This window comes from Conger conger, chromosome 16 (assembly GCF_963514075.1).
Source record: "Conger conger chromosome 16, fConCon1.1, whole genome shotgun sequence".
NCBI lineage: Eukaryota > Metazoa > Chordata > Actinopteri > Anguilliformes > Congridae > Conger > Conger conger.
Window position 1 is genome coordinate 35,822,384 of NC_083775.1, and position 18,569 is coordinate 35,840,952.

An 18,569-nucleotide genomic window follows, 5' to 3' on the forward strand; every position below is an offset into this window, starting at 1 on the left:
TACCTCAACATCCACACAGAAATGGTTCTGTGACAGCAAATACTATTATGCAATGGCTATCTCAGGCAGGACCTCAATCTAATGGAAAACCTGCAGGCTGAACTGAAGAGGGCAGTTGATAAGTGTAAACCCAGGACTGTGAAGCATCTTGCAAGGATCTGCACTGAAGAATGGTCCAAAATCCCTCCAAATGTTTTCCTTAACCTTGTCGAGCATTACAGGAAAAGATTTGTGTCATGAAAAGACCAAGTACTAAACCAGGGGTGGCAATAATTATGAAACCTTAATTTTAGTGAAACATATTTTTTATAAAGAATTTTGTTTGGTTCCATCGTAACATTAATAAAGTACAGTATTTTTGGCATTCAAGTATTCCCTGTGCATTGCAAGTCAGGGCTGCCAATTAGTTTGGAGTCCATTCTGCTGTATATATTTAACAAACAATGCTTGTCTACATGCCATAGCATAAAACTGTGCTTTATTCACAGGAAAAGTAAGTACAGTATGACACATTTTAAGCGTACAGAACGGCACCAGTACCATGAGGACTAAAACATTTTAACACATCTCAGCTTGTATAACAGAATATATGCTTGCTGATATAAAGTATATCTGTACATTGGACAGGCTTCTATCCTGTGATCCAGCATAAATATGTTGTGCAAGGTGCATTTATAATAGCAAAAGCAGGTGTCAATAAAAATAATAAATAAAAATATTTGTAGATGAAATGAAATGAGGCTAAAGAGAATGAATATTGATGCTGAACGTGACTTAAAGCATTAACCAAAATAGGCATAAGAATAAGGGCAACTTAATGACATTGAGAAGGTAAAGCCAGAAGACCTGAATGTACCTAAAGCTCTGTAATACTCTACACCTGCTTTCTGAGATGATATGCATAATTATTGTAGTATTCGGGGTATTCTGGCTGCCAACTGTGGTATGCTAGTTGGAAAGTTGATGTACTCTTCAAGGGTTCAAGTTGTATCTATGTGATCACTCTAGGACTCGGAACTGTACTTTCCTCTAGGGCCCACAACGCACTTGTCCCTGTGTTTGATTTGCACTTTATTGTACGTTGCACTGGATAAGAGCGTCTGCTAAATGACTAATGTAATGTAATGTAATGATATTAAAAAAAAATACAGTAGTTGTGCATCATCATGGCATCATACTCAATCGTGTGGATATTTTAATCTGGACGTCAGGCAGACACTCGGTGGCCTCACCACTGCCTGTAACGGAGACCCCCTCGTTCACCGCGAAGAAACCGCCGAGACCCACCCACACAAACCTGCCGGCACTCAGTCCCACCTGAAGTCCTGCCCCACGGTCTCATAGAACCTGACATTGAGAGGCCTGTAGAAGTCCCGCAGCTGCTCGATCACATCCCGGTCGATCTGCACGTGAGTCCTGCCCTTGGACTTGCCCAGGCAGCGGGGGGAGCCGCTGCTCTCTGGCTTCTTCAGGCAGGGGAAGCCCTTGGTCTTGTTGAAGTAGAAGTGTTTGTCGGTGACGATGCGCTTGAGGCCCAGGAAGTCCTGCACGCGGCCCAGCTCCCCGGCAGGGTCGGTGATGAGCCTCTCGCCGCTGACGAAGTGCATCTGGGCCAGGGGGAAGTACTGCAGCCAGGTCTCCAGGTGCAGGGCGTAGATCCCGATGCGGATGGCGTTCCAGGAGGCGTCCACCTGGCCCAGACTCCTGTTCTTGAAGGCCAGCTCCTCGAAGGCGGGGAGGTCGGGCTTTTTGGACAGGGTCTGGGTGTAGTCGGAGATGGCCCGGGTCACGGGGTTACGGACGACCACGATGAGCTTGGTGTCCCGGGACATGCTGGAGATCCGGCGGGGCGCCTCGCGCGTCACGAAGTAGCTGGGCGTCTTCTCCATGGTGATCTGGCCGTCCAGGGTCCGAGGCATGAGCCCTCTGCACAAGAGGGGGAAGACGGAGTGAGAGACAGACGAGAAGAAAGCTGCCACAAACCCTGCTGAACGCAGAACGTGTCCCAGGATGTCGGGTGAGGTTCTGGACACCTGCCCGTTTGGTTTGAGCACATTCCCCAAGTGCTCTGAGAACATTTTATCGTTCCGAATAAGTTCTACTAAAGGTAAAGAAAAAATGTTCCATGAATCTTGTGTACAAAGTTACTCAACTTACTTACCTTAGAGCATTAAAGTGGAGTGGAAGGTGTGGAATTCTGAACTTATTCCTGAAACAAATTCACACTTCTGACCATCCATAATTCAATGTTCAAAAATTAAACAATAAAAATGTGCTCTTTATCTCAGAGAAAACTGAATAAGGATCAGAAGCTGTTCACACAATGATCAAATCTTTACACTAGAAAGGCCAAACTGTTCATTAAAATGAAAAAATTATGTATAATAATATTATATAAGTATTTAATAATGTATTTATTAACATTATTTGTTCTTTGGATACAACACACTCTCTTTGGCTATTCCATGGAAGCATCTGCCACCACTGTCACACAATTATGTGAACAATCTCAAATTTAATTCTTATTCTATAACTTCTAATGCAACTCCTTTTTGCACAATTGGCTATGCCATGGGATCACCAGCCATAGAAGTGAAATATCATCTTGAGGGTTTGGTGATCCCAGCTGAAAAGCGTACAAAACATGTGGGAACATTTAAAATGCTGAACAAATCTCACAGATTTAAATCTCTTAAAAAGTCCTTCCACTGCAAGCCCTTCTTTGTAGTGCAGACGCGGACGGCAAAGACAGCAACTGATGTCACAGCTCCATGTAAATTCCATTCCAAACAGACCATCGGATCATTGAATCTCGTGAGCACGTGTCCACTCATTCCTTCAATATTCTGGCAAGCATTCATTCCCTTATTTTGTCACTTTATGGAAGTTTTAAAGAAGAGAGCCTGATTCTTTTAGGGGGCGAAACCTGAATATACATTGAAACCTGATTAAAAGTTACAGCATGTCATGCATAATCTACGGTCCGAGTTCTATCCATAACTGTTTGAGCAGACAACATACATTGACTGCAGATCATCAGACGTGGACAAACCTGGAACAGCTGCAAATTAAGGATGTTAAAATACAATGACAAAACATTTAAACAACCTATATTAAATATAATACATATTTCAATCAAGAGTACAGGTTTAGGGAAGTTTGAGTGCAAACAGATGAACACGTTTAAAAATAAATGCATTTTATTTCCTGAATTAACTGAACTGAAACTGAACTGACCGCAACCCAGCAGAATAACTTGCGAGATTTCTTTCCATCAGGGAGTTTTTTCTCGCCACTGTTTGAGGGTTTTTCTCCCCTAAGGGAGTCGTTTACCTCATAGGCTATTGGGGGATTAGGGCTGATATGTTTAATTCCCTTCTGTATTACTCTGTAAAGCGTCTTTGTGACAGTCTTCTGTGAAAAAGCAAATAAACGTAATTTAATTGAATTTGTTTTTATAATCAAATATGTTTACTTATACAGACTGCAAATTTAACCAGACACTGCAGCTGTAGCACACAAATCTAAAGATATCCATCTATGAGAAGAATTACAACTCTGGGGCTCTGTTAATTCTCACTGTGTAAACAGAAGGACACAGAATGTCATGGTGCTGATTATGTCACTTCAGGTTACCACTGGTTACCCACAATGCAACAGCTTTGTGAAACATCCTGTGTACGGCTGTGGTCTTGGACGGCACTACAGAATTTTTGTGCATTTTCTTCTCATAAATCACAATTATCACACTGCGGTGGGTTGAGATGAAAAGAACGGCATTGAAATATCTGGGTCAGGGAAAGTAGGCTGTCCTGTAAGTTTTGTTTGTGAGAACAAAGATGAAGGCCAAATAAATGGGCACTAAAAAAGATGCGCGTCTACACCCATGCACGGATACACATACACACATACAGGCGCACACACACACGTTACACGCACACATGTATACACACACACATAACATACACATACACACATACAGGCGCACACACACACGTTACACGCACACATGTATACACACACACATAAACACACACACTTAAATACTTTACAATACATCTTGTTACATTTTTACCCAGAGCCATACAGAAGTGAAGGACATCATCAGTGGTGGACTCCGTGACTGTTTTATTCTGTGTATAACATTCATTCTTCTATACCATTTTTTAACTAGATCTGTGCTGGTTAAAAAGGCTGCACACAGTTTAGAGTTTACTGAATTATGCTGCCAGGCCATTTGCATCCTAACAGAACGTTAGTCAATGATGACCGAACTTTATGTATATATATTATATATATAATTCTGAGATTAAAGGGGGGGAGATTAAAGCAGAAATTCCATCCTCTACTCTCATGGAACACATCTGACAGGAGACACACTGTTGCCTAATACTAAGATCAAAAGTTGCGAAGGTTGGCTGAATTTCTTCAAGATGGATCGACATGCACTGTAATAGACTTGATTTAACACTGAAACTGAGTGGTTAGAGGAGATGTATGTGGTCCACTTCCTCCTGAGGCTGTTGGTTAATCTTTTTTCATCCTTTATTTAACCAGGAGAGCTCCATCGAGAACGTTTCTCTTTTTCGAGGACACCCCGGGAGAAATGCCAGAGAGAACAGTTGCCAGTGGGGAGAGGGAGAGAGAAAACAGGGCTTAACCCTCGGCCAGTTTTTGTGTTAAGGGCCTTGCTCAAGGTTACACGGCTTAATTTCTCCAGATGCAAGTCGGTATCCCAATGTGCCCAAAGAACACTCCCGTGGCCAGCTATGAGGTCACCGAGGTCTGGACCTTGGTCATTTTATCCCTCTCAGGCAGACATTTTGCATTAGGTGTGTGTGTGCCTGTGTGTGAATGAACATGATTAACGTTATAAATCCCCCTGCTGACACAGCTATTAGGCTAACGTTAGATCATCGCAAAGGCAGAATAGTCAACTAATCAGAGCGAATTCTCTATAGGCCCTATGGTCGTATCGATCAAATAAGACTTATTTCAGCCAATTATAACTTATTCTCTGTTTCTGTCACATCTGACCGTCGGAGGGATAAGAACAACGAGAGACTACCAGCAGTGAGTAACATTTTAGTGTCTACTAACTAGTGTCCTCTTTTTTGAAAACACCGAAATATGTTCACCCTAGGTAAATATTAAATGTACATATTTACCATGTTCACATATCTGTTGAACTGGCCCGTTCACTACCTGTGGGATAGCAGTGCTTCTGAATGACATTTTGTATCATTTTGTATCAGCTAATTAACTAGCATTACCTAATGTAATCTGATGTTAGATGGCTAATTAGCTAGGCTTGCTAGCTAGCTAACGCTCACTGTTATCAAACGCTAAATATAATACTACATTATATGGTTTACTAACTGACAAAAAAGTCTGCCTAAAGGTTTTAGAAAAACTGTGCTGAGGAAAGAGAGAAGGAGTGGTAGCAGGCAGCGTGTAGCTCTGTTGCCAAGCAACAGTGAGGCAACTGTCAAATGTCTCTGAAATGGCTAGCTAGCTTATAAATTAATGTTAACCAAATTGTACTGGCTGGCACTCTGCTTCTTGGCAATGTAATGTCATCTTACAGGACTGGCTAGCCTCATAATTCGACAGCTTTGTAAATGAACGATACCCATGCAATGTAGACCAACAGAGTTACTATATGTTGCTATATAAACTAACTTAGAGGACTCAAGGTTAGCTAGCTAAGATTGGCTAGCTAACTTTGGTAACTTTGGGCTGCTGCCTTTTTTAACTCATTCATGTCCATAACAGAAACATCTTTGCAAACAATAAGGAACCAGCCTACTGATTTTACACAAATGGTTCAAAATGCATTTAAAGTGAGTTGGTGGTAAGAAAGAAGGGTTGTTTGTTTAGCCTACACAATTTTGGAACACAATAGTCTATTAGAATAATATATGATAATATAAAAAAATAATTAGGCCTTTTCCTATTGGCCTACTTAGTATCACTTTAGAACTTGTAGATTATGTTGTAGTTACTTTTTATTTACATACAATTGCATCTGGACCCAGTTAAAATTTTGGCCTGGCTACGGCCCTGCCACAGGATGCTACTTCCATGGCTGGTTAATGCTTAATTTAGGCTGTTTAATGCTTGATGCTGGCTGTTTAATGCTTAATATTGGCTGGTTAATGCTTGATGTTGGCTGGTTAATGCTTAATTTTGGCTGTTTAATGGTTAATGCTGCCTGTTTAATGCTTAACCTTCGCTGGCTAACACTTAGGGCAGGGGTGTCCAACCTTAACCGGAAAGGACCTGTGGGTGCAGGTTGTTGTTATAGCCCAGCACTTACAACTAACACCTGATTCTACATGGTCGTCAATCAAGTCCTTGTTAAGTAGAATCAGGTGCTTCAGTACTGGATTAAAACAGAAACCTGCACCTACACCGGCCTTTTTCGGATAAGATTCTGATAGGACTCCCCCGGCTTTGGGTGTCTGCCCTTCCGGACGATCCAGATGTTTCTGGTCATTTTGGGACTTGTGGCAGGCCGAATTGGGAGGAGAGCCACAGCCTGGAGTGTGTCAGTCAACAGTGAGCAGCTCATTGCCAGTTTGGTGAAGCTTATTGCAATTTTCCAGTCAGACAGCTCCGCATTTCACCCTTTTGCCACCCACCTGCTAAACCCAGGTCTGAGGCAGGTCTGAAGCTTCAGCAATTCATTGATAGTATGCTTGTTCAGGTTGTCTTTGAAATTGCTAAATCCCACAAGAAGGGATTTACATTTACATTTTATTTATTGTTCAGCTTTTTTTCTTCATTATAATTTTAATTCCTGCATTAATTCCAACTATTCTTATTGTAGACTGTGATCGGTCGGGTAAAGTATTTTATTATTTTCCTAACACCCGTCTGTAATGAAAAGAATGGCATAATGCAATCTTTTCATTTTAATTGTGCAACAGTAGTGATAGGTACAGTAGTGCTTACCGGCACTTACCCTTACCCTTACCCTACCCTTACCCTTACACTTACCGTCCAGCCCTGCTCCTGTGCTCCTGCCTGCCTACCCATCTCCGTTCAAGCCCTGCTCCAGCCCTTCCCCCTCCTGTTCTCCTGCCCCGCTGACTGATCTCCCAGTTCCGGCTCCTGCCTGTTCCTGGACTTCGCCCTGCCCTCTCAGCATTGCTCTGGTTTACTTGGACTTTGACCCCCAGCCTGGGCTTGACTGCGACTCTGCCTACCCTGTATTGCTCATTGACATTGACATCGACCCGTTTTCGCTCACTTTGATTAAAGCCTGTTATAGCCTGCTACAGCTTGGTGTCTGCGCGTGGTTCCGATCGGTTCTCCTAACAGCTCTTGCAGAAGAAAATGCTGTGAATATGTTGAGATAATTATGTTTAGATATTTAGATAATTTAGTCTGGTATTGCAGTTAATACATAAATATAAGCATATTACGCATATTTAAACACATGTATTTCCCATACGTTTCCATATACTGTATAATTTTTTTCTGTATTCTGTATTTTTACTCAGCTTAACTTGTGTTTTGTTTTTTTTACTCATCCCTACTGCAGCAAGGTAGGGAGTGGCCCTTGTTTGTACACACTTTTTTTTTTGCAAGGTTTTGTAAAGTAATAACTTTCCATTTTCACAGCAATTCCCCTTAAAATTTTAATTAGCACCTCGTCGGAAGCGAGAGCCTGAAATGACAGTAATTACACTTCTTAAAGAAGTTATCACAAAATGTATATCACCCGAGGAAACAAACAATGAATTAATTGAATATTTTTGCAGTGATATGTGCTAAAACTTGGATCACCCTATGCACCCTATTCTCTGGGCCTGCTCCCTTTTTGAACGTCGCTCACTGAGCTGAACTTTCATTATGCAGTTACAGAAAGTAATTATCATTGCCATATGAACTACAAGGGAACAAATTTGCCCCTTTGAATACAGGCTATTGTATAGAGTCCTTGCGGGAAGACATTTCTGGTGTGCAAATGTGATTTGTTTAATTGTAATAAAACTTTTTCAGCAGAACTTGGATTCTGCCCAAGGAGCATAGAAGGACTGCATTGCCCCCTTTTTGGAGCAAAATACCGAAATAGAAATGAGTAATTTAATATGGCAGCGTATTACATATACAGTAGGCTGTAACTGCTATTGAGTGAATGAATGAATGAAAGAATACATGTTAATTTCTCAAATTGAATAAATGAACCTTAACCCTGACCAAGACACTCTACAGTAATGTCAGCAGTGTGTGAACGTCATTGGCTGTATGAAAAGTGATGAAGGAATATTGAGTTCTGCTGTGCAACACTTTTATACCACATGGCCCTGCAGTACTGTACCCTCAACACTCTGGCCTTGCAGTGCAGTGCAGTACCAAATTAAGCAGCAGACCTGTTTACCCCTGTCACTTCCTGCAAGCCGTCAGCATGCGCGAAACTTGAGGAGGTGAGTCAGCCTGTCACCAGCAGCTGAGAGATTTCCACTGCCTCCAACTCTGAGCTCTGCACAGAAAAGTCCTAATAATGATGCATATTACAGAGGATGTGAAGGCACACACACATGCTTGCACACTCTCTCTTTCCACACACACACACATACACACATCTACACACATCCTCTTTCTCTCTGTCTCACACTTTCTACACATGCACACACTCTCTCCACACACACACACATGTACATAGGGATGATTCACACTGTTTTTAGGGAGAAAGAGTCTAAAAGATTTAAAACATCGGATACATTGCCTTCAGCACTGAACAGGCGTGTGGATCTGCACACTTCTGTTATAAGTCAAAATGGCTGAACAAAAAGAAAGAGTAAAGGTTGGGGTGGCCAGGCGGCTAAAATTGTGCCCATTTTATCTAGAACAATTGACAGGAAGGAGTTGCATTTATCAAATGTAGAGGAGTAAGAGAGCTCATGGTTTGAGTTTTTTTGGGAAAAGGGAGCCTTGCTGTTGCCAGATATAGACGATTAGGGAAGAGTGGTAGGTGGAGCTGGCAGAGAGAAGAACATCAATTCTTCTGGAAAGTCGTTTGAGTTGTCGTCCTCGCGAATTTAGCTGCCGGATTTTGGGGGCGTACGGGGGAGCAGGGTGTGTGAAGCGGACAGTGCTGGGTTTTATGGGAGGGAGCTGGGCCAGGCAGGAGGTGAGTGCTGTTATAACTGTAAACCCATTCTGTGCTGGGGGGGGGGAGAAACACTGGACATTAGGTTACAGAAGGTAATGACGCATTTAGGTCAGGAGTGGGGATGTCTGTAGTGATGGCCAGGTGGTCAGAGACAGGAGGTAATGGTGCGTTTGTGTTCAGGTCAGGAGTGGGGATGGCCAGGTGGTCAGAGACAGGAGGTAATGGTGTGTTTGTGTTTAGGTCAGGAGTGGGGATGTCTGTAGTGATGGCCAGGTGGTCAGAGATGGTGAGGTCAACCCCAGAAAGATGGAAAGACTAGCACATAACACTGGTTCACGGATGAAGGCAATACGGTTTAATCTCTTGGCATCATAAGAGATTCAACCGGAATTAACACTGATACAGATACCGTAACATTGGGGCGACATTGGCTCAGGAGGTAAGAGCAGTCATCTGGCAGTTGGAGGGTTGCCAGTTTGATCCCGCCCTGGTTGTGTCAAAGTGTCCCTGTGCCAGACAACTAACCCCCTAATTGCTCCTGGCGAGCTGGTTGGTGCCTTGCATGGCAGCTAATCATTGATGGTTTGTGTGTGAGTGAATGGGAGAATGTGAAGCATCAATTGTACTGCGCTTTGGATAAAGGCACTATATAAATGCCAACCATTTACCATGGTTGTGTGAGAATGGGAGCACAGTTACATATTTATCTGAGCATTTTTTATATTTCTCTACATCAGTCATCTCAAACTCATTGCCAAGGAGGGCTGCATGTAAACATATTCTTTTCAATCAATTAATGTTGCCTTCATTGATTCCAATTTCTCATTTAGCCAAAAGCATTTAACTGCAATAAAGCACAGGATATATGCTGCAGTTGTTATTTACACAAAACAAATAACACATATCACTTTATGTATGCTGTGCCTCATTTATCAATATTTTCATAACTCTGTTTGCAAATGTATGTGTGATCGGAAACTAACAAATTCTACCAGCTTTATCAAACAGGAGTTTTTTTTGTATCCACGTGTGTATGTTGATAAATACCAATCAATCGTAAACAAAAAGCGTGCACAAAAATGTATTATTAGCATAAATTATCATAAATAAAATTAGCATAAAATACCTATTCGGTCCTGGTGGAGAAACATAAAGCGATGACAAACCTGACGAAGATCCCCTGGGATCGAAACGCTGTCTACAATAAAGGCGTGTAAGGTTTGTTTATATAGGCTACATAAACTACGTATGTGCCACACAAATAAAATTTTACAATTAAATAAAAACTGTGTAAACAGTGTCCTACCTGCTGTATAGACCTACGAATCGGAGATAGTGCTGTTTTTGTAGTCTCTGTCTTGGGTTCCACGTACTGTGGAACAGGTAAAACAAAAATAGCTTGACATAAAACTGGGGGGCAAAGTTATGAAATTATAGGAGAGACATTAATTACCAAGCAGGATATATTTTCACTATCCTGTGCCAGTCCCCAAGAAGCTGAGGACAGAAAGCACCAGACCATGTTCTGGAATTGGACAGGAACTGCGTGTGGATCTTCTACGTTCTGGCTCCAGTGCGTTGCACAAACTGAGGTGTCTGGGCAGTTGGATCCGACTCGTGAGACTCACCAGAGAAATCGGCTCAGTCTTGTAATATGCGCTCTCTCTGAAATAAGCCATGCTTTAATCTTCTATTGAAGCAATACATGTAAATGTAATGTAAAGAGAGGTCAACCTTAGCAACAGATGTCTAAGCTATGACTTGTAGGCCCTTTTTATAGAAAACTTTGTTCACCTGTTTTATGGAATTTATATTCAACTCCATGTAAGCTTAATCAGGATTACTGTAATTAAATATCACCCACTTTAATGTTGAATTCTATTGTGTTTTGAATAATTATAATAATCAATTGGCTAATTAAAAGTATTGTGCCACTCTAAATCTAAATAAAATATGAATTAATGGAATAATTAAAGTGCACAATACGAACAGCTGAGACCACTTCTTCGAAAAAACTGACACCCGAAAACTTTGGTGTCCCACATTATTTGTGCAAATGCATTTTCGAAGGACAACACTAATTCAGCAAATAATTGAACAAATTAAATAATCAAGAATTGAGGCTGGAATAAAAGGCACAGAGTTTGAGACCACTGCTCAACACAAATATTAGAAAAAGGGAACCTGCTTAAACACAAAACACATTTTTTAAATTACTACTTCATTCTTTAATGAAAAAAGTTATCAAACACCAAAATCACTTGTGATTGGCTGCACCACCTTTAGCAGCAATAACTGCAAACACTTTCTATAATTCAGTCTTTCACATTGCAGTGGTTGAATTTTAGGCAACGTGTAAGTTCCTTTGCAGAACTACTTTAATTCAGACCAATTTCTATATCTGATATGCCAGAAGAAATAAGAAAAACGTTGTTGAAATATATCAGTCTGCATTTCCTGCAAGCCATGTTCTAGGATCTGGGACTCCACTGAACCACAGTGAGAGCGACTATCTTCAGATGGAGAACAATTGGAACAGTGGTGAATATTCCCAGGAGTGGCCGGCCGGCAAAAAAATCCCTCCAAGGGCATAGTGACAACTAATCCAGGAAGTCACACATGATCCCAGAATAACATCCAAACCAGCAGACCTCTCTACCCTCAGCTGCATCAGTGCTCATGACTCAACAATAAGAAAGAGACTGGGCAAAGAAGAGATTCATAAGGTCTAAATAACTGCTAATAAAGAGAACGTCAACGCCCATCCACAGTAATAATTGCAAAAAAGCACCTTGATGATCCTCAAGCCTTTTGGAAAGATGTTTTATGGACAAAAAGTGAAACTTTCTGAATTATACTGGCCCCATTATGTCTGGCGTAAATCAAATGCAGTTGTTCAGATTAAAAACATCACGCCAAAACTCAAACATGGTGATGTTAGCGTGATGGTGTTTGGATACTTTGTTTCCCTGGGATCTGGACAACTTATCATTATTGAGGGAATGTTGATTTCTGCTCTGTACCAGAAAGGTTATTCAGGAGAATGTCTGGTCATCTGTCTATGAGCTGAAGCTTAAGCATTTTTGGGTTATGCAGCGAGACAACACACAATCCAAAACATAAGCACAAGTCCATATTTAATTGACTGAAAATAATCAAAATTCAAGTTGTGGAGTGGTTTGAGCCCTGACTCCAATACAGATGCTGTGGCATAACCTGAAAAAACCTATCAATTTGTCTTTATTAAAGCAGAAGAGTCAGTTAGAATTCCTCAACAGCAATGTGAAAGACTACCACATTTTAGGAAGTGTCTGGTTGCTATTATTGCTGCTTGTGAAAGCAGTTATTAGATTTAATGGAGAAATTACTTAAAACAAACCATTCTGAAGCCATAGAGGAAATCAGGAAGGAGGCAAATACATTTTCACGGTACTGCACAAACCCCAATCGGTGATGTTATTTCAAACGGTAGGCTGTTGATTGGTTGTCTAATTCAGATGGTTATCTCCTGATTGGTTGTTCTTTAAAATGGTTGTCTCTTGACAAGTTTATATGATTTGTTTCAGTTTGATGGTATTTGTTGAAATGGGAGGCAGGGGTCACTCCCAAATGGTTTTTCCCTACCCACAATTAATGCCGAATTTAATATCACAATATCATAGTGCATGCTATTTACCTTCTGATTCACATGCTCAGCTTGCTTCTGACCTTGTTGCAAAGGGAAATGAAACTGACCCTGAATGAACACTGCGCTAACTCTCAAACCACAGCCAATATTACAACCCTTAAGTACTGCCTATGTGTCTTTCTCTCTGCTGTAAATTATTCATTTGAATTTAATCTGCCTTCAGGCATGCTGTGGCTGCTACAACCCTTCAGCATTATCGAAAGATTACGCTTCCTTTCCTGGCGAGCTATTTTTCTGATGTCGGACATGCATCCGGAGCGGAGGCTCACAGGCCTGCCCGAGCGCTGGATTATCGCCGTCTACACTGTAAATATCTTCAAGGCTTTCGCTGCGCCGTTTTTCGCCAACACGGAATCCCGAGGCCCTTCAGCGAATGTTTGCCTGCACTCGTCTCCGCTTGGCTTGCGAATGGCGGGGTGATCCGAACGCTGGTCCAACAGATTTCCGCATTCAGAATAATTCCATCGATCGATTTTAAAGCTATTTTTAAGCTAATGAACGATCGATAAATAGTAAATGTCTGCATTTATATATCGCCTTTATCCAAAGCGCTGTGCAATTGATGCTTCTCATTCAACAGTTCCCACACCAAGGCTGATTGGCTGCCATGTAACCCTCCAACTGCCAGACGACTTGCCTCCTGAGCCAATGTCACCCCTTTCATTTTATTAAAGCCGTAGCAGGTAAGTTTTTGTAGAAAGATATCCAGGAATGGCCATGCTTAATTGGTGTCAGTCATAGAATGAGCTGCTTCGAGAAAAATCCAGCATGTGTTTGTAACAGAGGTGAACAACAAGGGCCGATCCGTTTCAGGATTTTGTGCCAACTTCTGGTCTTAATTACTTCATAGACTCAATCATATCTTATCTGACATGTGTATGAGTACTGGCTACAGCTGCAGACTGCAAGTGTATCCTGATGATTTTTACTGTGCTCAAGTACAGGCTTGAACCAGGGTTAATTTATAGAGTGTCAGCAAATTAAAAACAAGGCAGTTGGTTGGAACAAATCAGTCGAGGTGTGCACCCCTGGTTTATACCATCAAATTCTGTGTTCTAAAACCAAGGTTCCTGTATCACAATGCAGGCAAAGGCTAAGTGGGTCAGCTAGCTATCTTAGCTTAATCCCGAGCTTCATTTTCAAGTTAATGTACACATTTTATCAGACACATTGAATGCTTAAATGCAAAGTCCATTTGACTCTCAATTTCCATACATACATGTCACAATCCAGACATAATTTAAATGTACATAGAAACCATAAAATCAGCACGCTTGAAATATTATTTTCTTCTATTATCTACATGATTATGGAAGTAATATTTACATGATGAAAAGGAAGTCATATTTTTAATTTAACTTTGAATGTTTTTTTTATGCATTTCAATCATTTTCATTAAACATTTCAATGTACAATAAAGACTGAACATAAAAAAATGTCCACTCACTTTCTAAAAAAGAAAAGAAAAAGAAATAGTTTTATTTGGCTACTATTATGTGTGAAATCTTGACCAGTCCTTTATATTTAGGTCAGGACAGTATCAATGACTCACCACGTGTATTGGCAATGGCTTAAATTTGTTTTCAAAAATCCTATAGCCAACTGCAGCTATAGGCTACATATAGGCTAAGGCATTGCTATCTCTCAGTAGGCATCAATTCATATAAAGAAAACAGAGTTAGAAAGAGACACGGCCAGAATCAATGCCTCATCATGTGTCTCCATCATCTACAAAACTCAAGAAAATGCTAGAGGGCTCCATTTGCCTTCTTTAAATTACACAACTGAAGATTAACACCAACATTGGCAATCTAGCAGTTAGCAAATGTTAGCAAGTAAACTAGTCTCCTTGTGAACTGCAGCAAGATGGTTAACGTTTTTCTGATAACATTACACAGACAGTCCACAACATGCCCCCAGTTTAACCTAACTAGAGCAGCTCTGGGAATCAACCACTCCTGACAACATGGACCTTATAACCAGCAAGACCTTTTACTTTTTAGATCTTGTGGCTAGCTTGCTAAAATGGTAAGCTTCATCGAACTTGCCAAGTTGACAGCTAGCCAGCTGGGAATCACAAGTTCATTCGTAACAGCAAGCCAACATGCATTGTTCTGCAGTCACTTACATAGCTTAGTATTACAATTATATTTGATCTTTGGTCAAAATAATCACACAATATGTTTTCTGTCATGGATAGCTAGCTAGCCACCTATTTCATTTGCTTCAAAGTCACTGGAGTAGCGGAGAGTAAGTTTATCTGGCAGTTCAAAATATTGGGATATTACAGGTTTGCAGTTTTGATCATTGTGAAAAGCACCCCAGGAGCATGATAACGGTCACTGATACTTTCTTGTAATTTTATTACACCTACTTATTCATGTGATTATCTCATCAGCTAATTGTGTGGCAACAGTGCAATGCATATACTCATGTAGATACGGGTCAGGAGCTTCAGTTAATGTTCACATCTACCATCACAATGGGGACAAAATGTGATCTAAGTGACTTTGACCGTGGAATGATTGCTGGTGGCAGACAGGGTGGTTTGAGTATCTCAAAAACTGCTGATCTCCTTGGATTTTCGTGCACACTAGTCTCTTGAGTTTGTAAAGAATGGTGCAAAAAAACAAGTCAAATAAATAGAATAAATAGTCTAATAAATACGTAATAAAGTGCTTGGTGAGTGTACATATATACCAATGTCTTTTTGATTGAGGTGTGCTGTAAATGTACAAGGTGTGACACTGCTGTGCCATTCAGTTTCACTCACTTTACCTGACAGTTTTCCTCCTAAAATGGTGGCATAAGCATGTCGTCACACGACGTCCAGAGCTCTATACATGATGAACTGGTGACAAAATGTTGTTTGGTATCAGCTCATATTGATTTTATATTCAGTAAGCACATTATTAGCTTTATTTTTTACTTCTATGGCTGTAGCCTATCCACTTAGATTCATGATCTGTTCAGAGATGCTCTTCTGCATACCATACTGTTGGGGTTATTTGCGTTACTGTCAGCTTCCTGTCAGCTTTGACCAGTCTGGTCATTCTCCTCTGACGTCTCTCATTAACAAGGCGTTTCTGTCTGCAGAAATGCTGCTCACTGGATTTTTTTTTTTTGCACCATTCTTTGCAAACTCTAGCGACTAGTATGCATTCTGATGGTTGATGTGAACATTAACTGAAGCTCCTGACCCGTATCTCCATGAATGTATGCATTGCACTGCTGCCACACGATTGGCTGATTAGATAATCGCACGAATAAGTAGGAGTAATAAAGTAATAAAGTGCTCTGTGAGTGTATATTTATTATACTTATATGTATTCCACTGAATATTTGTGCTTTCTCGTTCTTATTTGAATTAAATTATCAAAAATATTAATTCTTCATTCTTAGTACCTATAGCATTTTAACATTTTAACCCTGAAGAGCCACACGGCCGCCATCTTCCAAACAGATTCACTTCTAACGGGTTTAAATTTCATTCGAATTTTAGATAATATCTGTGGATGTTAAAATAAGTATTTATTTAAAGCTGATAGTGCTACTGGTTGGAAGATTCAAACAATGCGGCAGAGTGAAAAATGCCCCGGTCTGGCTGGTGGGACAGGGTGTCGGTTCACATAACACCTTTTCTCAACTACTTACAGTATACACAGAAAGTGTCAGGCTGTTGTCTTTGCAGCTGTAAATGTGCACTGTACAATGAAAAAGCATGATCTATTATTGCATATTTGTCACACTGAAATGCTTTAGTGTGGTTTAGACACCATGCAATATCACCCAAAGGGAACCTGAGCAAGCACAATACACATCTTGAAATTATCATTTCATTTATTTAATGAAAAAAGTTCAATAGTATCACCCATGTGAAAAAGGACCTGAAACTGGCAGTTTGTGTTCAAAACATACCGAGTTTTCTGAATTAAAGCAGTCCTGCAAAGAAGAGTGAGCTAAAGTTTCTCCACAGCTTCAGAGTTCCTAATTAAATTACAGTCAGGAAGCGTTTGGTTGCAATTCCTTTTGCACATGGGTGATATGCCTTCTTTCATTAAATAGATGAAAAATGCGTTCTGTATTAACTTATCCCCTCCCTTTTCCAGATATCTAATATATTTTCCAAATGTGCATATAATATTTTGAATATTTGTCTAAAGTTCTGATGCCTGTTCTGATGGGGGCAAATACAAATACATACAATAAATTAGAGAGAGAGAGAGAGAGAGAGAGAGAGAGAGAGAGAGAGAGAGAGAGAGAGAGAGAGAGAGGGCAGAGAGTGTTGTGAGAGAGGTGTGTGCCTGAGAGAGAGAGAGAGAGAGAGAGAGAGAGAGAGAGAGAGAGAGAGAGAGAGAGAGAGAGCCAGCGAGCGGTGTGGAACCCGAAGAGGCGTATGGAGATGTTGCTTACCTGTACCAGTCTAAACCCCTGTCATAGTTTCTGTCAAAGAAATGTGCCTCTGTCCCGACAGCTCTCACATCCGGGTGGATCCTAATGAACTCCAAAACCGCCCTTGTCCCCCCTTTCTTAACGCCGACAATGATTGCTTTTGGTAACTTCTTAATGCCGTATTTCGAACCGCTTGTTTTATCGCTGGAGCCTCGGTACGAATCGCCAACACTTCGCAAAGAAGCGCGAACGAGTGCGGGAGGTTTGCTCTTGTTGAGTGAGAGGCTATTCCCCTGGCGCATTAGATCATCTTTTGGCGTCTCTTCCTGGAGATGTCTGCCCTCCGTAACAAAAGTGCAATAATGTGATCTTTGCAGAAGTTTTTTGCTCCCGACGCGCTGGGAAAGAACGCACCTGTGTTCTTCCGTACTCTGGCTTTGCATGATGCTCTCGGAACAAAATAGGATGCTGTAGCATAAATACGTTAAGGCTAAGGACAGCGTGAAAATTAATAGGAATCTTCTGTTCAGCCGATTTGAAGATGGCACAGCTCGGCTGGCGATAAACCTATATGCCATGTCACCATGGATTAAGAGGTTGCATGTTTTTCGTTGTGGACTTTTCTCCGGGTGTTTTCTGTTACTGTAAAGTCGAATTTCGATACATGAGTCAACCGAGCTCCGCTAATATCAAAGCGTACGATTTAGCGAAGTGGCACCACTTTGATTTTGTGACAACATTCTTTCCAAGCAGCACTGGCTGATTTATCGGTTGATTTCGAAAGAAAGACGAACGAAAAACACAAAACAAGTTGGTCCATGCACTGTATATCAAATCCATTAACCTTTTGCGATTGAAACGCGCAGCTCATTGGAATAAAAACACTGCAATGCCGATTCGGTTTTCTGTAAAAACATTTCCTCTTCATCCATGCTCTGACACTGTGGAATAGCCAGTCCATAAACTGTATATTCACGATTAAAAATCCAAAATCATAGAAAATCCTGCATTTCTTAAATGCTACCTTTAAAGTTTCGGCAGGTTTGCGCCCCGTCGTTCCAAGCGGAAGCCTTTGTAATCCGGCAGAACAGCGATGGTGGGTTTTAGCGCACGCTTTGCATTGTCAAAGTTCCCAAGAATGTCAGCGGCAGTACAGAGCTCCTGATAAATATTTAAAATGCCTTCTGACGTCAGTTCTTATCCTCCAAAAGTGCATATTCATTACACTGGATTCGCCTTCATTATCCGTAGTCTTCTCTTCTAAAATATGTCACATTGCATTTTAAGGGCTGTTCTGGCACGCTGTCATTTAAAACCCATACACCTATGTCTATGTCATTCATGTAATTTGAGCTATAAATGATC

At 41.0% G+C, this 18,569-nt stretch overlaps 1 protein-coding gene and 1 long non-coding RNA gene across 2 annotated transcripts; one reads left to right on the plus strand and one right to left on the minus strand.

The window, feature by feature from the left end:
• Positions 1-432: 432 nt before the first annotated feature.
• On the minus strand, positions 433-17,826 carry hs3st2 (heparan sulfate (glucosamine) 3-O-sulfotransferase 2). The gene is made up of 2 exons (XM_061224522.1): positions 17,226-17,826; positions 433-1,926 (listed from the first exon to the last, which is right to left on the minus strand). The coding sequence occupies exons 1-2, from the start codon at positions 17,780-17,782 to the stop codon at positions 1,308-1,310; spliced, it is 1,176 nt and encodes a 391-aa protein (XP_061080506.1). The 5' UTR covers positions 17,783-17,826; the 3' UTR covers positions 433-1,307.
• On the plus strand, positions 6,419-7,285 carry LOC133114846 (uncharacterized). Its single transcript, XR_009705581.1, has 2 exons — positions 6,419-6,561; positions 7,010-7,285. It is a non-coding gene; the product is annotated as an uncharacterized LOC133114846 (long non-coding RNA).
• Positions 17,827-18,569: the final 743 nt, after the last annotated feature.

What these genes read in the sequence shown, in the direction of transcription:
- hs3st2 (XM_061224522.1), bottom strand. Translation starts at nt 17,782, where the DNA reads ATGGCATATAGGTTTATCGCCAGCCGAGCTGTGCCATCTTCAAATCGG. An exon ending in AGGGGTTTAGACTGGTACAG is followed by an intron (nt 1,927 to 17,225) that starts GTAAGCAACATC and finishes CCTCTTGTGCAG; the next exon opens with AGGGCTCATGCCTCGGACCC.